Source organism: Carcharodon carcharias, chromosome 1 (assembly GCF_017639515.1).
Source record: "Carcharodon carcharias isolate sCarCar2 chromosome 1, sCarCar2.pri, whole genome shotgun sequence".
Taxonomy (NCBI): Eukaryota; Metazoa; Chordata; class Chondrichthyes; order Lamniformes; family Lamnidae; genus Carcharodon; species Carcharodon carcharias.
In genome coordinates, this window is record NC_054467.1 from 93,260,819 (window position 1) to 93,280,258 (window position 19,440).

A 19,440-nucleotide genomic window follows, 5' to 3' on the forward strand; every position below is an offset into this window, starting at 1 on the left:
GAAAGTTCCAAAGTCTGCACAGCTATGGCCATGGCCATTTGAAAGCCATTCTTTGAAGCTCTATGGCAGCAGCCTCTCCATAACAGACTTTCTTGCAATTCCCTGCACCACCAATCCACTAGTGATCCAGTTGCAGTGAGAAAGTGGACAGATAAATGGGGATGAACTGCACAGAAAGTGAAGGCTGGGTGCTGCTGAAAGTTGAGTAGTTGTGAGGAGTAATGTGATGGAGCACACTTGGCAAGATAGATTATAAGAGGCCAGAAGATAAACCATAAGATCTAAGTCAATCAGCAAATGTAGTTCACTTTTCCTGACCTGGTTAGGTTATTAAATTGTTTCCGGAACTGTGAACCTGCTGCTCACCTCCTTAACCACCTCAGCCATACCACAGATTCTTTCTCCCATTGTTGGGAGGAGTATATTCCTCCTGAATGCACCCGGCAGTAATTCCAGTGATGTGACATTGAACCTGGGTGCCATGCTTCTCCATGTGTGTCCATTGTGAATATATACATGCTCCTTTAATTTCCATTTGTACATTGTCCCTTTAAATACAGCTGAGATTATGTCATCCAAGTTCTTTTGAAACTCGCTGCACAGTTTGGAGAGTCAAATCCCGACATTTATTGCTTCATTTGAGCTGCCATGCTACGGATTCCTGTCTGCTGACATGACTTCCACCTCCCACTCTGAAGCTGTTTAATGATTAATTTTGGGGCTGAGGTAACCTTGAAAAAATATCCCTGCAGAAGGGGTTAGAATTGAAATCCTATGCACAGTGTCCATCCCTTCAGATAGGAAAGATCCAACTCTCCACACATGCCCAACAACAACTTATTTAGTGCCTTTAAAATAGCAAAACTTTCCAATGAATATTGTCAAATAAAACATGGATCTGAGCCACAAAAGGAGCAGATGACCAAAAGCTCGGTCAAAGAGATAGGTTTTAAGGAGCTTCTTAAAGGAGGGAAGCAAGGTGAAGAGTTGTAGGGAGAGAATTCCAGAGTTTAGGCAACTAAAAGTACAGCAACTGATGGCGGACAATTGAAATTGGGGCTCTGCCAGAGGGAGAGTTAGAGGACTGTAAGACTGTAAGAGGTAACAGAGATAGCGAAAGTAAGATCAGAGAAGGATTTGAAATAAGGATGAGAATTTTAAAACCGAGGCTTTTTTGGACTGGGAACCAATGTAGGTCAGTGAGCACATTGATTGGGGTGATGTATAAACAGGACGCAGTGCAAGTGAGGACACGGGCAGCAAAGTTTTGGATGACCTCAAGCTTACAGTGGTTAGAACACAGGAAGCCAGCCTGGAAGGTGTTGACATAGGCAAGTTCAGAGCTAAGAGCACAATGAAGGCTTCAACAGCAGATGAGGTGAGGCAGTGGCAGATTCAAATGATTGCACAGAGATTGAGACAGGTTCACCCAAACAGATTCTTACACCAGGACACCCAGGCAGCTTGTTCCTTCATTGAACCACTGGCATATTTGTTTATCTATCTGCACCCTCTGTTTAAAAAAAGTAGAAAAATTTACTTTGACCGAAAATTACTTTTTCCCTTGTGAAAGGAAAATTGTGTTTAATCAGCTTATTGGAGCACTTTGAGGAAGTAAGATATGCTGTGGATAAAGGGGAACTGGTGGATGTATTGTACTTAGATTTCCAGAAGGCATTTGATAAAGTACCACATCAAAGATTATTGTGGAAAATAAAAGCTCATGGTATTGGGGGTAACATATTGGCAAGGATAGAAGATTGGCTGGCTAACAGGGAGCAGAGAGTAGGCATAAATGGGTCTTTTTCAGGTTAGCAAGATGTAACATGTGGTGTGCTACAGGGATCAGGGCTGGGACCTCAACTGTTTACAATTTATTAAATGACCTGAATGAAGGGATGGATGGGATGGTTGTCAAATTTGCTGATGACTCAAAGATAGGTAGGAAAGTTATTTGTGAAGAGGACATAAGGAGGTTACAAAAATATATAAATAGGTTAAGGGCAAAGATCTAGTAAATTGAGTATAATGTGGAAAAATTGTCCATTTTGGCAGGAAGAATAAAAGAGAAGCATGTTATCTAAACAGTGAGAGATTGCAGAGCTCTGAGGTGCAGAGGGATCTGGGTGTCCTATTGCATGAATCACAAAAAGCTAGTATACAGATAAAGCAAGTGATTAGGAAAGCCAATAGAATGTTATCATTCATTGCGAAGGGAATTGAATACAAAAGTAGGGAGGTTATGCTTCAGTTGTACAGGCACAAGTGAGACCACATTTGGAATACTGTATACAGTACTGGCCACCTTATTTAAAGAAGGATGTAAATGTGTTGGAAGCAGTTCAGGGATGGTTTACCAGATTAACACCTGGAATCGGTGGGTTGTCTTATGAGGGAGTGTTGGACAGACTAGGCTCATGTCTACAGGAGTTTAGAAGAGTAAGAGGCAACTTGATTGAAACATAAGATCCTGAGGGGTCTTGACAGGGTGGATGTGGAGAGGATGTTTCCTCTTGTGGGACAATCTAGAACTAGGAGTCACTGTTTAAAAAAAGGGGTCCCCCATTTAAAACAGAGATGAGGTGAATCTTTTTTCTCAGAGGGTTGTGAATCTTTGGATCTCTCTTCCTAAAAAGGTGGTGGAAGCAGAGTCTTTGAATATTTTTAAGGCGGAGGTGGATAGATTCTTGGTAAGCAAGGGATGGGGTGATAGGTTATCGGGGGTAGATAGGATGTAGATTTCAGGTTACTATCAGATCAGCCATGATCTTATTAAATGGTGGAGCTGGCTGAATGGCCTATTTCTGCTCCTTGTTCGTATGGAGGCACAAAAAATTGTTCAAAGCGCACCGCTTCAAATGCGTAACATAGGCCAAGGCCATTCCCCAGTGGCAGTCAGTGGAAGAGGGCATTAGCTGCGTGGCCCATACAGCGTTCCTTGGAAGGCACTTTCACCAAAGTTAGGTCTCGGCACATTCATCTCTTTGAAGATAATGACAATGTGAAAAAAAAAATCTGAATTTTATCAGCATAATCAGCAACCAGAGGGAGTCTACATGTGGAGTGGGCATCAAATAAGGTTTTTAAAAAACTCATTTTGTATTTTTCATGCCATGAGGTTAAATGCCTGATATCTAACCAGCATCTTAGTTTGATGATTATCTCATATAAATTTTCAATATTATCAAAGATTTTACGTAAATTAAAAGGGTGAAGTATTTTTAAATTTTGCCCTACACGACTGAGTTTGAGATGAATTGATAACCAAAGATGCTAAAAAAAATGCCTGATTTGGTACAACTTAAATAATAAAGGCTTTTGATTGCATCAACAACAATGTGCATTTATATATAATAATGATAAACATCCCGATGTGCTCCACAGAAGTGATTATGAGCCAAAAGTTGACATTGTGCCACATAAGGCGATATTAGGAATGGTGATCAAAAGCTTGATCAAAGAGGCAGGTTTTCAAATATGTCCTAAAGAACGAAAAAGTGCAGGAGAGCTAGAAGGGTTTATGGAGGGAATTCCAGAGTCTAGGCTCTGACAGACAAAGACAAGTTTGCCCAATAATGGGCAAAGAAAATCAGGATGTACTAGAGGGCCAATGTTTGAGAACCACAGAGTTCTTGGAGGGTTGTAGAGCTGGAAGAGCTTACAGGGATAGGGAGGATAAGGGCATGGAGGGATTTAAACTCGTGGGTGAGAATTTTAAAATCAAGGGACTGTTGGACCAGGAACAATGTAAAGTCAATAAGCACATGGGTGATGAGTGAGTGAGACTTGGTGTGAATTAGGCCACAGGCAACAGTTTTCATTTAGCTCAAATTTAATGAGCTTCAAGTAGAAGATGGGAAGTTGGCCAAGAATGCATTGGAATTATCAAGTGCAAAGGTGCCAAAATCATACATGAGGATTTCAGCAGCAGACAACTTGAGGCAGGGGCAGAGACAGGTAATATTATGCAGGTGGACACAGGCAATCTTGATTTTGGAGGATGAGGGATATAAAGTCAGCTCAGAGTTAAGTCAAACACCAAGGCTATGTAAAGCCTAGGTCAATCTTGGGTAGGTTTTGGCATAGGGGTAATATCACTGGACTATCAGAGGCCCAGGCTAATGATCTGGGGATATGGGATCAAATCTTATCATCGCAGCTGGTGGGATGTGAATTCTGTTAATAAATCTGGAATATAAAGCTAGTCTCAGTACCTTCATGGCCATGAAATCATCATTAATTGTAAAAACTTATCCTAATACCCTTTAGGAAAGGAAAACTGTAATCCTTAACTGATCTGGCCTACATGTGACTCAAGACCCACAGTAATGTGGTTGACTTTTAAATGCCCTCTGAAACGGCCTTGTAAGCCACTCAGTTCAAGGGCTGTTAGAGACTGGTAACACAGGCTGGCCTTGCCAATGTTGCCCACATCCCATGAAAGAAAAATGGAATAAAAGATGAAGATCAGGAAGACAGATGGAAGTAATGGCTAGATCCTTGGGGGATTCCATATTTTATGGTATGGATGCAGATGGAGAATCCATTGCAGAGATTCTTTGGCTGTGACTGGGTGGAGAATAATGGAGAGAACTGTCACACCTAGCTGGACAACAGAGGAGAGATATAAGTGTATTCATTTATGACAAAGCTGCAGGTCAAGATGAATGAGAAGGGATAGTCAATCATGGTCACATTCATACAGGATGTCATTTATGACTTTGCTAAGGACCATTTCATTGCTGTGAGAGGGGAAGAAATCTAATTGGAGAGGTTCAAATGTGGAGCTGTGTGAAAAAATGAGTAGATTTGAAAAGCAACAATAAGTTCGGAAGCTTTGAAGAATAAAAGGAGGTTGGAGATGGGGTGGTAATTGCAAGATTAGAGGCATCAAAAAATGATTTTTTGGATAGATGTAGGCTATATATTTCCACCAACAGGCTAGCATTGGTGCCTCATTAATATCTTATTTAAAGTGGGCATGACTATTGCCTTCTGAGTAAAGAAGAAAGGAATAAATAGGCTCTTTTACTTAAAACAAGTCATATCTCAATGTCAGACAATTATTGTCCTTGACATACCAAGGTAGATGAAGATAAACTGGAAATAAATATTGTGAAGGAATCCAGCGATGACATGTTCCACCAAATTATTCCCAATGTTGGGGCTGCCTTTGGGTCACTCGTTTCAAATATACAGAAGGACCAAAAGCTTCAAAATATGGTTGCGTAGCACCTGTATTTTCAGAGCTACGTGTGCCATTTCAGTCCAGATTGGCATCTGTACCAAGCATGTGCCCTTCTGGTGCTGACCGTGCTATATACCACTTTGGTAAAGGCCTTTTGTGGACATAGAGAATGTACATTGGAAGTACGTAGAGTAGGCACATCATGATTTGAGTCAGCATGTGACCCCGTTTGGACTTTAGTGGTGCCATTTTTGACTGGCACCCTCCAGTTAACATACTCCTAAATTTCACTTAACACTGCACAGCTGAACATGTGTTGGGCAGCAGGGAGGATATTTCCCACCAGCACTATTTAAAGGGACCATCAACTACTTTGAGGTTAATTGAAGATTGATTTCTAGTAGCTGCTGTTGAGTTAGAAGCGTTAGATGGTTTGTACTGCTTTTAAAAGTTGCTGAAAACTACAGGGACTGGTGTGGCACATGGTGAAGATCTTAAAGGTTCTGCTCAGACCACTTGCTTCCAGACATTAATGCAATAGTCACTATCCTTCTTAGGCTGCAGCATGACACAAAGAATGAGCAGAAGGGACACAGGGGAGAACAAGCTGCTTTAAGAGGGAAGAGGAGGAGGAAAAGAAGAGGTCTCAGCCAAAGGGCACGCAGGGAGCAATTCTCCTATCTTAACCTCAGCCAGGAACAGGGCATCGAACACTCTGCTTCACTAAGGAGGTACTGAGATCTGCCACCTTTTGCATCCTGAACTACAGCAGTAGAACTGGGCAAGGAGAGCACTGCCAGTGTGGCCATGAAGTTAATGTGTTGGGCTTTTTCCAGGTTATAGCAGGCAATATTGCCAACATCTCACAATTCACCATCCACAGTGGCGCAAGGAAGGTCACTGAGGCCCTGCATGGAAAGAGAGATGAATCCATCTCATTCTCTCTTAACAGAGATAGCAACTGGATTGAGCTCATGGCTCCACCTGGTTTGCAAGCTTTCCCATGATGCAGGGTCCCGTTAACTGCACACATGCCACTTTGCGGGCATTGCACAAGAATTCTGAGATGGTGAATGACATTAAGACAATAAGTGAATCATGCAGGTTAATACCCAATGTCCTGGCAGCAATTATGATGCCTTCATTCTGCACAGTTCATTGCACTGTCTGCATTTAAGCCACCAGGAAAAATCAGAGGGTAGCTATTGGGTGACAAGGGCTATCCGTTGACCATTTGGCTCCTGACTTTGGTGCACAAACTATGCATGGCCAGCATGCATATAATGAGAGCTGTACTGCCACACAAAATGCCACTGAGCAGACCATTGGGCTGCTTAAGCAATGCTTCCACTGTCTGGACCACTAAGGGGGAGAACTGAACTACTCTTCAGAGCATGTGTCATGATTTGTGGCAATCTGTTGCATCCTGAACTACCTCACCAATATGAAGGCCCAGCCCTTGCCACCAGCTATGTGGGTGAGCAACAGCAGAGGAGGAGGAGGGATAGAGGAGGCAACCTGGCCTGGCAGTCAGTGATTGGCTCATTCCACTCTGGTAGCAGTGAACACAACCCCAATTCCCCTTTCTACAACAGTCACACAACTTAACTTGCCTCTGCTAAATTACATAGTGTTATGGCAGGTGGATGGTAAATGCCGAGCTGCTCAAATCCCAAGGGAAACTTGAAATAGCTGCCACAACTATTTGCAATTTGTATATATTTCAAGATGCAGGCTTTGAATGCAGTAGTAATAAGACCACTGAGTTTCATAGGTTACTTACAAAACTAAATTAAATCTTTATTAGTAAAAAAAAAATGATTTTAAGCACATACATAGGTTTACAAATTACTACTATGATAACTTCTAAATCCTCTAGTTAATCAACTCCCAGTTACACCTCTGTTAAGACAACAGTAAAACCACAGATTTAAACAGACACAGGGAAAGTATCGTGATACCCTGAACAGTCAAATTCAAAGTGAGTTTTCTTAACTTCAGTTCTTGCAGGTGGCAGTTTGAGGCTTAGAGGCTAGAGGTTTTTTTACACTTGTTAGATCTTAGAATTCCTTTTCTTGTACACAGCCCTCTTTCCTTTTTACATATTTTACCCTTTGAATGAAAATTCCCATTGTTTCACTATGTCTTTGGACTTTACGGGCAGAATTTTGCCCTTGGTGGGTGTGCGGGCCCCACCAGTTTGGCGGCAGGTGGACAGCCGACCCCCGCCACCGAAATGGGGCCCGCCGCCATTTTGAGTGGGCGGGCCAATTAAGGCCCGCACAGCAGCCTGCCTGACAGGAAGTGCTATGCGCTTCCTGTGGTGGGGTGGGGGCGGGGGGGGTGGGGCGGGGGGGAGGGTGGGGTGGTGGGGTGGGGGGGTGGGGGGGGTGGGGTGGGTGGAGGGAATAATAAATATCACATGACATTTATTAAAGTTTTTAAAAAGGAACATGAAACCTCATCCCACCAGTGGATGAGGTTTCATGTGCTATTAGAAGCCCACTGGGGTGCCTGGCCTGCCTGCCAGCCTTAAGGTTGGATGGGCAGGGCCTTTAATTACTTTAATTACCCTGTCAATGGCCTCAATTGGCCATTGACAGGTCAGCTGGTGGACAGCTGATTTTGCCGTCCACCCACCTTCCTGAAAATTTAAAGGGACTGGGATGACGTAGGGTGTTCCTCCCGATGTCTTCCCGCATCATTTTCCTGTCGACGAGCGGGCCCTGCCCCCAAATCGCTGACGGGAAAATTCTGCCTTACATGTCTAATAATAAAAATCTATCACAGTACCAATTTTACCAGTAATCTTTGGGAAAAATCAACGCACTGTTTCTTAACTTCTCCTGGTTAGACAAAACATTTCACCCTCTCTTTTGAATTCAAGCTGGTCTGGTTTATTTAAAAATGCAAATATTCCCTTTACACCTCACATTCTAAAACTTCACCCATGTTTACCTACTTAACATTTCAAACCTAGCTTATCTTCTGATACATCAAAGCCTTCAGACCAGCTGCCTTTAATTCAGTTAAGTCCCACCCCCTTCCACACACACACACACACACACACACACACACACACACAGACCCATTGACACAAACCCCACAATTTCTCTACCATACAATAAATTCCAATAACATTATGAAAATTATTATATCTTCCTGACAATAGAAACATAGAAAATAGGAGCAGGAGTAAGTCATTCGGTCCTTTGAGACTGCTCTGCCATTCAATATGATCATGGCTGATCCTCTATCCCAGTGCCGTACTCCTGCATTCTCCCCATACCCCTTGTCACCTTTAGAATTCAGAAATCTATCTATTTCCTTCTTAAATATATTCAGTGACTTGGCCTCCACAGCCTTCTGTGGTAGAGAATTCCATAGATTCACCACTCTGAGTGAAGAAGTTTCGCTCATCTCAGTTCTAAATGGTCTATCCCATTTCCTGAGACTGTGACCCCTTGTTCCAGATACCCCCAGCCAGAGGAAATATCATCCCTACATCCAGTCTGTCCATCTCTGTCAGAATTTTACATGTTTCAATGAGACCTCCGCTCATTCTGCTAAACACCAGTAATTCAGGATTAGTCGGCCCAATCTCCCCCAGGAATCCTGGGATGGCAGGATTGTCAATATGGTCATGGGAGCAGTCACAAAGAGCTGAATGACCTACTCCTGCTTCTATTTTCTATGTTTCTATTGTTAGGAAAATATAATAATTTTTATAATGTTATTGGAATTTATTGTAAAGTAGAGAAATAGTGGGGTCTGTATCTATGGGTCTGTGTGTGTGTGTGTGTGTGTGTGTGTGTGTGGAAGGAGGTGGGATTAACTGAATTAAAGGCAGCTGGTCTGAAGGCTTTGATTTATCAGAAGATAAGCTACGTTTGAAATGTTAAGTAGGTAAACATGGATGAAGTTTTAGAATGTGTGGTATAAAGGGATCTCTCCTAGGAATCAGTCTGGTGAACTTTGATGCACTCCCTCTATGACAAGTAAATCCTTCCTTTGGTAAGGAAACCAAAACTACATACAATACTTCAGGTCCTGAATCTTCTGGTCAGCATGCGGGGGTGGGCCCCGCTTACTGAAATGCAAAATGATGCACGGTGATGTCAGGCATGCGTACCGACGTCACTGCACGTCATTCCAATCTTCAGTTCGGCGGGCGCGAACTGGAGTTGGCTGCGTGCCCACCAAACTGTCAAAAGCCTATTAAGGCCATTTAGCAACTAATTAAGCTGATTGCCTGGGCTGCCTGTCCAACCATAAGGTTGGCGGGCAGGCGAAGAGCTCAGGCGACATTTGCATTTCTCATGCGAGGATGAGGTTTCATGAAGGGTTTATAACTTTAATAAAAATTTTTAATAAAATTCATAGACATGTCCCCACTCGTGAATAATTTTTAAAAATCTTTTTTTTTTTCAGTTTTTCACAATCAAATTAATCTCCCTGAGGCAGCTTCGTGCCTCAGGGAGATTTCTGCTCTTTTTCGCGCACATGCATGAAAGAGCACAGGCCCCGAATCTCCCTCCTCCTCCTGCCCAAACAGGGAGCACTGAGCGCTTCAGGGTTTGCATCATGCTGGGTGGGCCTTAATTGGCCCGCCCACGTAAATGGTGGCGTACAGCTGATTGCAGGTGGCAATCAGCTGTGCACCTGCCCATGCCCGCTCCCGCTCAGCCCGCATGATGGGGAGAAAATTCTCCCCCAGGTGTGGTCTCACCAAGGTCCTGCACAGCTGCAGTAAGACATCCTTGCTCCTGTATTCAAGTCCTCTCGCAATGAAGGCCAACATACCATTTGCCTTCTAACTGCTTGCTGCACTTGCATGCTTGCTTTCAGTGATTGGCGTACAAGGGCACTCAGATCCCATTTGGACATCAACATTTCCCAATTTAACACCATTTAACTAATACTCTGCCATTCTGTTTTTCCTACCAAAGTGGATAACTTCACACTTATCCTGCATCTGCCATGTATTTGCCCACTCACTCAACCTGTCTAAATCACCTAGAAGCCTCTTAACACCCTCCTCATTGCTCACATTCCCACCAAGTTTCATGTCGTCCACAAACTTGGAAATATTATATTTGGTTTCCTCATCCAAATCATTGATATATATTATGAATAGCTGGTGCCCAAGCATTCATTCCTGCAGTACCCCACTAGTCACCGCCTGCTATTCATGCATTTTTCCTACTACTGATATTAGGCTAACCAGTCTGTAATTCACTGTTTTATCCATCCCTCCCTCCATTTTTTTTAAATAGTGGGGTTACATTTGCCACCCTCCAATCTGCTGGGACTGTTCCAGAATTTTGGAAGATGACAACCAACATATTCCCTATCCATAGTCACCTCCTTTAGTACCCTGAGATGTAGATTATCAGGCCTGGGATTTTATCAGCTTTCAGTTCCATTAATTTCTTGAGCATTATTGTTTCAGTAATACTAATTTCCTTTAATTACTCCTTCACACTAGACCCTTGGTTCCCTAGTATTTCTGGGAAGTTATTTGTGTCTTCCTCCATGAATTGCTTTGCTATTTCCTTGTTTCTTATTATAAATTCTCCCATTTCTACTGTACACTTGTCTTCACTAATCGTTTTTCTTTTTACATACTTATGGAATCTTTTACAGTCCATTTTTATATTCCTTCCAAGTTGACTCTCATACTATATTTTTCCCCTCTGAGTCAATCTCTTGATACTCCTTTGCTGAATTCTAAACTGCTCCCAATCCTCAGGCTTGCTGTTTCTTTAGCAACTTTATATGACTCCTCTTTGGATCTAATGCTATTCTTAATTTATTTTGTTAGCCATGGTTGGGCTGCTTTTCCTGTTGTGTTTTTGTGTCAGAAAGGAATGTATAACTGTTGCAATGCATACATTTGTTCTTTAAATATTAGCCATTGTCTATCCACCGTCATGCCTTTTCATGAAGTTCCCAATCTATCTTAGCCAACTCGTGCCTCATAGCTTTGTAGTTTCCTTTGTTAGTATTTAGGACCCGAGTTTCAGATCAGTCAACTTCACTTCCATCCTAATGAAGAATTCCCTCATGTTATGGTCACTGTTCCTTAAAGGACCCTGCTCAACAAGATTATTAATCAACCGCTTCTCATTGCACAATGTCAAATCTAGGATTGCCTGTTCCCCAGTCGCTTCCTCGATATACTGGTCTAAATAAAATCTTGTACACACTCCAGGAATTCATCCACCACAGTATTATTGCTAATTTGGTTTGCCCAGTCTACATGTAGATTAAAGTCACCCATGATTACCGTAGCAACCTTGTTACATGCATCTCTAAATTTCTGTTTAATGCTCTCCCCTACCTTATCACTACTGTTTGGAGGTCTATTAACAGCTCCCATTAATGTCTTCCTCCCCTTGTTGCTTCTTAGTTCCACCCTACATCTAGATTTTCTGAGCCAATGTCCTCTCTTACTGTAGCACTGATTTCATCCTTAACTAACAACGCTATACCACCTCATTTCCCTTTTTTGCCTGTCTGTCCTACATATTAAGTACCCTTGGATATTCAGTTCCCAGCCTTGGTCACCCTGCAGCCATGTCTCTGTAATTGCAATCATATCATACCTATTATATCTATTTGTGCTGTTAATTTTATTTACCTTATTGTGAATGCTCCGTGCATTCAGATGCAGTGCGTTTAGATTTGTCTTTTTAACATTTTTTCATTTTTTTTGTACTATGGCCTTATGTGCTGCTAGCCCTTGTTTCCTCTGCCTTCCACTTATAGTTTTTGCTTTACTGTCTTTCATTCTTATCCTCGTTTCCCTTCTTGTGTCTCCCCGTTCAGGTTCCCATCTCCCTGCCAATCTAGTTTAAACCCTCCCCCATAGTACTGACAAATACCCCTGCGAGGATATTGGTCCCAGTCCTCCTGGAGTACAACCCATCCAACTTGTACCTGTCCCATTCTCCCCAGAATTGGTCCCATTGTCTCAGGAATCTAAATCCCTCCCACCTCCCCCCCTCCACCATTTCTCCAGCCACATGAACATCTGGCTCCTATTCCTGCTCTCACTAGCATGTGACACTGGGGGTAGTCCTGAGATTACTACCTTAGAAGTGCTTCTTTTTAATTTATTTCCTAACTCCCTATGTTTTGCTTTCAGGAGATCATCCTTCTTTTTACCTATTTTGTTGGAACCGATATGGACCACAAAGTCTGGCTGTTCATCTGCCCTTCTCCCCTTCAGAATGTCCTGCAGCTGCTCAGTGACAACTTGACCCCAGCACCAGGGAGGCAACATACCATCCTGATGACATGTCTGCAGCTGCAGAAACATCTATCCATTCCCCTTATGATAGAATCCCCTATCACTATTGCTCTCTCACTCTCTCCACCCCCCCCCCCCCACCCCCAACCACACTTCTGTGTAACTGACCCACTCATGGTGCCACAGACTTGGCTCTTGCTGCATTCCCCTGAGAACCCATCTCTTCCAGCAGTATCCAAAACAGAAAATCTGCTGGAGAGGGAGATGGACCCAGGGGAATCCTACACTGCCTGCCCAGTGCTTTTACTCTGTCAGATGGTCACCCATTTCCTTTCTGCCTGTGCTCTTGTTACCAGCTGTGTGACCACCTCACTGTATACTATCCACAAAGTGTGGATGCTCTACAGTGACTCCAGCCGCAGCTCCAGTTCCGGAACACGGATTTCGAGTAGGTGCAGCTGGAGACACTTCCTGCACAAATGGTCACCCTGGACACTGGGTTTTTCTCTGACACCCCACATCGCACAGGAGGAGCATTCCACTTGGCTGAGCTGTCCTGCCATGACCTACCCTAAAATTACTCCTTTTACTTTTGCTTCTTCTAGTTTAGAGAGTATTAAGGGCAGAAGAAATACTTACTAGGCCCTACTTGCCAAGGCCGCTGGTCTTCTTACTGAGGAAAGGTTGAAAATAAAAGTGTCAGCTCCTTCCCTCTTCACCGAACTCTGTCTTTCACCAACTCCAGCTGACGCACTCTAATTCAACTCAAAGCAGCATTCCAGTGCAGACAAAGGCAGCACTGCAGATGGCTTGCTTTAATGCTGCCTGAATCTAGCTTCTGAAAACCTGTTTAAGCCAGTTAACTACTTTACTAGCTTCAGCTGCAAGCAGAGCCTCTGTAACCCCTGTAACCCCTGTTTTAAAGCTGGACCAAAACTCACCTCCCAACCCAAAGAGCATCTTTTAACTAGTTGCTAAATTAAAGAGGGATTCGATTTAGATAGAAATTAACACTTCAAAGTCCCGCTCTCACCATACTCCAATTGATGCACTCTAATGTGGCCCAAAGCAGCACTGCAATGCAGACATCACAGTATCCCCTTAGCTACAATGCTGAAATAAAAACCACCAGAAAACAAACTTTATTAATTATCTGACCCAATATTCCATTCAAAAGTCATCTAATCACTCTTGTGCATTCTGTTAGTGCTTGTATCCCATGTACCTTTGCCTGTCCTGGTGCTCCTACATAGTGCTACCTCAGTGGCTGCAGCATGGCTGGTGGAAGGTTGCTGACTTCCAGCGGAGGAGACTGCAAATAGTCTTTCAGGACCTACAGTTCTGGGCCCGGAAGGCCTTGCTTTGGACGACATAACCTTGGCTTGTGTGGTTACAGTCTGAACTGGCTGCCCGACAGGCAACAGCAAGAGCACAGGTGGATTGGCTGTGATGGGAGTATGAAGGCTCTCATGCCAAGAGAAGACAGCAGGTTTGGGCAGCACAGAGCTATTGCCACCCTGATGGGGTGGTACCGCAGCTGTCCTGGCAGTGTGCTGAAGGACAGATTCTGGACTGCAGTGACCCTACAGGCCCCTTTACACAGTGGTATCTGCAGCTATGATGGTGGCAGCAGTTTGAGCTTCCATGACTTTAATCTGAGTTTCCACTGTAGTAGCTAGATTTTTGGTGACTTCTGCATGCGTTGCAATGAAGCTGGAACACTGGTCAACAGACTCTGTGTTATGGCTGGTTCTGCAAATGTGCTCATGGAGTTGGCCACCACTTCCACATTGGAAACAATGGGCCCCAAACTCTGTGCAAAGCCAAGGACAGCAAAGGAAGGGCAATAAATTCTGGCTAGCTAGAGATGTCCATATCCTATGAATGCTGAAAAGCAAAGTGGTTCAGGACTCCTCCTTGCTCCTTGACATTGCACACAGGCTGTCTGTCAGCCCTGCAAATACACCAAGCAGTTCATTTCCCATACCATCAACCTTCTTCTGTAACCCAAACTATTGAAGAGTTCATCTGAGTCCTCTGCAGCAGTAGTAAAGATACTCCTTTAAATCTACCCCTTTTACAAAACAACTATCCATTGTCTCTTTATGTGACTCAATATCAAATTATGCTATTATTAAATGACTTGGGAAGATTCACCATGTTAACGATGCTATATAAATATCAGTTGTTGACATAGTTCTTTGCCTATTCATTTACTTCTGAGGACTGATGTACCTAATACATGTTTCTAGCAGTTTCTTGCTCATTTCATACTCAGGCCTCATTTCAATGTTGCTGAACCTATGAAAAGAGCTTGTTGATCAAGGAAGCATTGAGTTTGGGCTAGTATTAGTGCATGGTAGTCCTTAAATAAGTGTTAGCAAGATTGGGGCCAGATTTGGAACCGGGATCCAGCGCCAGCAGAGGAGGCTGGGAGTCTCGATCCAGGGTCGGGAGGGGAGTCTGTGGTTGACCTCTGACAAGTGGAAAGTGGATTAGATGTTGCATCAGGATTGCATACATTCAGGTAAGGTACTTACTATCTTTGTTGCATTCAACCCCAAGCTCTGGGTTCCCCGAGTTTTTTAAAAGTTCATTCATGGGATGTGGCATCACTGGCTAGCTAAATGCCCATCCCTAATTGTCCTTGTTCAGAGGGCAGTTAAGAGTCAACCATTGCTGTGGGTCTGGAGTCAAGTGTAGGCCAGACCAGGTAAAGACAGCAGATTTCCTTCCCAAAAGGACTTCAGTGAACCAGATGGGTTTTTATGACAATCGGCAATATGCCATGATTAGACTTTTAATTCCAGATTTTTAAAAAAATTGAATTCAAACTCCACTACCTGCCATGACGGGATTTGACCTGTGTCCTCAGAGCATTACCCTGGATTACTAATCCAGCGACAATAACATTTCACCATCACCTACCCCCAAAATGGTGTGGACTGCTTCAAGGCAGTCATTCTTGGAGTGGGGACCTCGGACAAGGGTTAGTCACCTGCTAAAGGCCTAATATTTGCTTCAAGTGTGGGTAATGGATGCCTCTTGTTTGTCATAATTCAATATGGCAGATATCACACTTGCATCATGAAACATGCGCACCCTTCCAGCCAATTAACTTCTTGAAGTCCTTGTTGTCCAAGCAACGTTCAAAAATAAGTGCTGTGGAATCAGTTTTGAGGCCTGTCCTCTTGCAATTTTGTTAGCAGTTGTTATTTGCAATGAAAAGAAAAGTATCCATTTTTCATGAAATAGAGATCAAAAGTAACCATATTCAACACAATGAGTAATATGAGCAGGAACAATGATGGAAGGAATATATGGTATATCAGTGTAATCATAATAGGGAAATGTCCTCCATAGATTTTAGGCATATCATGTGAAGCATCTGTAATTGTGCATGAAACACTTCAAACAATAATGATAAACCATCACCATGTCCTTTTAGCAATATAGAAATTTTTTATTTATTGTTGGAAAATAATCACATTCACTTCAACCTGTACAATTTATTACTTACATCTCCTCATGAGATGAATGACTGGAGGCACATTCATTACCATTGCTAAGTTCAGAACTAACTGACCAGTTTTTTGAGATGTCAGCTTTTGTTTTGCCTGAGATATCATATGGGCCAGAGTGATACAATGAAAATACCAAGGCTAAATGTCCATCAATCCAGGATTGTTACTCTTGGGTTTTCAGAGATTCATTGCAACAATGATAACACAGCAGCAGGTTTCTATTCCTTTTTGAAGATTCTCTTGGCATCAATTCCTTCGTACGAGTAAACCTGTCGAGGATTTCATAGACGTTATTGTACTGGTTTTAAATCTGAGATAACTTTTCACAACAGTAAACCTAAAGTGTGCTGAACTGTTCTATGCTGTTGGTAACGCTGGGGAAAGAGAATATTTTCTGTTTAAAAATATGTTGCGTGTCAAGTTACAGAAATTAATATTTGAAAATCTGTGACACTTAAATTTGAAAGGCCCCAGGGAAATGGAATTAATTGTGTTGCCATATGTTCCTGAAGCCTGTCTCAGCAATGCCCCTGTCTCCCTTGAGGTGAGCTTCCTCATGCAGGTGGGAACCACACTCGGACTCACTGAGATAGTCAAGTGATCCTGAGCAGGGGAATCCACTTGGGTCAAGGGGCAGAGGAATTTAGCAGGCAAAATTCTCACTTCACCCCATTCCCCTCCGGGTGACAACAACATTGGATCGATATTTCAGGGGTGTTAAATTAGTCACCTTAAGCTGTCGGGTCCGATAAACCTTCCAAGCCACTTCTCTGATTAGTACTGGAATTAAAGTGGCCACTTGATCTAATGGTATTAGTTTTCCCTCTAAATCAGGAGGTTGTGGATTCAAGTGGCACTCAGGACTTGAGCACTTAATCTAGGTGACAATTTAGTGCAGTAGTGAGCAAGTGCTGTACAGTTGAAGGCCTATCAGATAAATCGGAGGTGCAAGTGGATGTAAAAAATCCCCTGGACTGGTGTTCAGCTCAACACTCAACCTCAACCAACATCACTAAAAATTACAATTATTTGCCCATTATTTCACTGCTCTTTGTGATATATTTCTGTGTGTGTTATTGACTCTTGCAGAAACAACAGTGAAATACATTTCAAAGGTAATTCAATGATGGCGGACTGCTTTTGGTGATCTGAAGATATGCTATATAAATGCAAGTTCTTTCTTGAAGAGCTTGAACAACATCTATACAAAAATTGAAAGAAATACCAGAATTTGAAAATTAATCATATTTGCTGAGGCTACTTATTAGTAAATGTCTAAATACTATGGAATAATACACTCAGCAATTAGGCAGACTTCCACAGATTGCTTTATTGTAACTGAGACCCAGTAATAAATTTACCTGAACAAGTTCACCACCAACAATTTCCCTTGTCGTCAGGAGTTCCTTGCTATTGTCCTTTCTGGTGAACTTTCCAACAAGCTTGTCCCCCTCACAGGTCCATGAACCCTAGAGCGAAGAAGTTCCTTCTATTAGTTCCAAAAATGAACATTACTTTTCTGGACATTATATATGAATAAAATTAATTATAAGAATGCCCAGAGCAGAAGAAACACAGTGTGAAAAAGATCAGAAATCAACTATGGTTACTCTCTCCACCTTTTCCAAGAAATCTTATTAATTGCATGTTATTTTACTAATCTGAACAGCAGCAATAAAAATGTTTCCAATTCTTACAGTCAATTCTGTTCCATCTGCCAGGGAGTAGTCGAATACTACCCCCAGTGTGAACTCAATATCTTTTGTTCGGAAGGTACTGGACTCTTTGACAGTGAACTTATTCCCATTTTGCAGAATTATCAGCTTCAGGTTATCATGGTTTGCAAGCTTTCTTTTCACAACATTTACCCCTGTGGATTAAAGAGAGAACTGTACTGTTTTAAGGTTGAAATAGAGGCAGGTTATTTTGAAAACATGTTGTAGCATTTCCTTTCTCCTTTGTAATAATGATTATGTACATTTGTAATACTTACAATTCAAATTAGGAGAAGTAGCAAAATATAATTTGAGAATCACAAAGGATTCTCAAATAGGAATAGAACTTTAGCTTCTGATGCCAAAATGCACAAGAAGATTTTACAGTAATTGTGTTAACAAGTTACATCATGATATTCAATTTTCAAAATTCAAGTTTATTTAGATACAAAAGAAGACTTGAAATCAATTCACATGTAAATTGGTTTCTCACAAAGTTCCTTTGTATACTACCAATGAATAAGCCTATTTGCCAATGATTGTTTTTGGCACTAGTAAGCTCATTAAAATTTAGGATTGTTTTGTACTCCTAATGGCTGGCCTGGCTATTACCTTTTGTTGCTAAAATACTTTAGTGTCGGTAGAAAAATATTCAATTTAGGATTTTGTTATTCAATTAACAGTGCATAATTTCAAATAACAGAATCAGATATTTTCCAAATGCCAAAGTTCTATCAAATACTTTTATTTGTTCTTACTGACAGAACAGATTGCTTTTCTCTTTTCTGGGGTTTACAATTTTTGTAAATTGGATGCATTCATTCTTGTATTTGTTTATACATTTACAAGCTATATATTCTTTGATTTTTTAATGTCATACTTACCCATCTGTTCCATAAACTTATCATAGTTCTCATTTCTATCAGATTTCCAGGTACCGTTGAATGCCATGTTTTAATGAGACTGAGCCCCTCTCACCAGTGTGGAATCACCTCTCCAACATCAGCTTTTAAAGCTTACAGATTAATCAAACCCGGAGTTTTATCAGCATGATCATGATGTGGCTGGGTAAAGTACAATTGCCACACAGGACTCCCGCCAATGACGTTATAGTGGGATATTACTTTAGTGTGTTAAAAGTTTAAAGGGTAGGACTTGATCAAATTGAGTGATAATTTTAAAACAAAAAAAATTATGTCCTATTTTGCAACACTCCAGAAATATTGGCATATTTCTTTTAAAAAAATACACTTGCTGAATAGCTGTGTTGAATAGCTGGAGTAGATTATGCAACTGCATCACTTTTATTATATATTGTCAGCTTGCTATCAATATGTAATGTAAAGATTGTTAGTTGTGCTGATAGAGTATTTTATAATTTAAGATTATGGGAATAAAGCCTAGCTAGCATGTAAGTGAAATGTCTACTAGATATAACAGTTAAATTAGAGCATTCCATATATTGGGATAGCATTAAGCATTTGTGTGGCTTAACAGGCATTGTTGGTGGCACAATTTCTAACGTTTTGATTCTTTCACTCACAATCTGCCAAATTACACTGAGGTATTAGTGTGGTTTGTTCACTATCTCAACAGATATTGTTGAGTAACCATTAATAAATATGTTAATGCTTCAGTTAAAATAATGGATGAGGACATTTCCTACCAATGTGGTAAGCATTACTTTGCTATTATCACAGGGTATAATTTCAAGCCTTACATGTTTTTTTTTAGTTAACTTAATGTAAAGTTAAATAA

At 41.7% G+C, this 19,440-nt stretch overlaps 1 protein-coding gene across 1 annotated transcript; it reads right to left on the reverse strand.

Moving 5' to 3' along the window:
* Nucleotides 1-16,185: 16,185 nt before the first annotated feature.
* fabp2 (fatty acid binding protein 2, intestinal) lies at nt 16,186-18,633 on the reverse strand. Its single transcript, XM_041192775.1, has 4 exons — nt 18,567-18,633; nt 17,665-17,837; nt 17,329-17,436; nt 16,186-16,236 (listed from the first exon to the last, which is right to left on the reverse strand). The coding sequence occupies exons 1-4, from the start codon at nt 18,631-18,633 to the stop codon at nt 16,186-16,188; spliced, it is 399 nt and encodes a 132-aa protein (XP_041048709.1).
* Nucleotides 18,634-19,440: the final 807 nt, after the last annotated feature.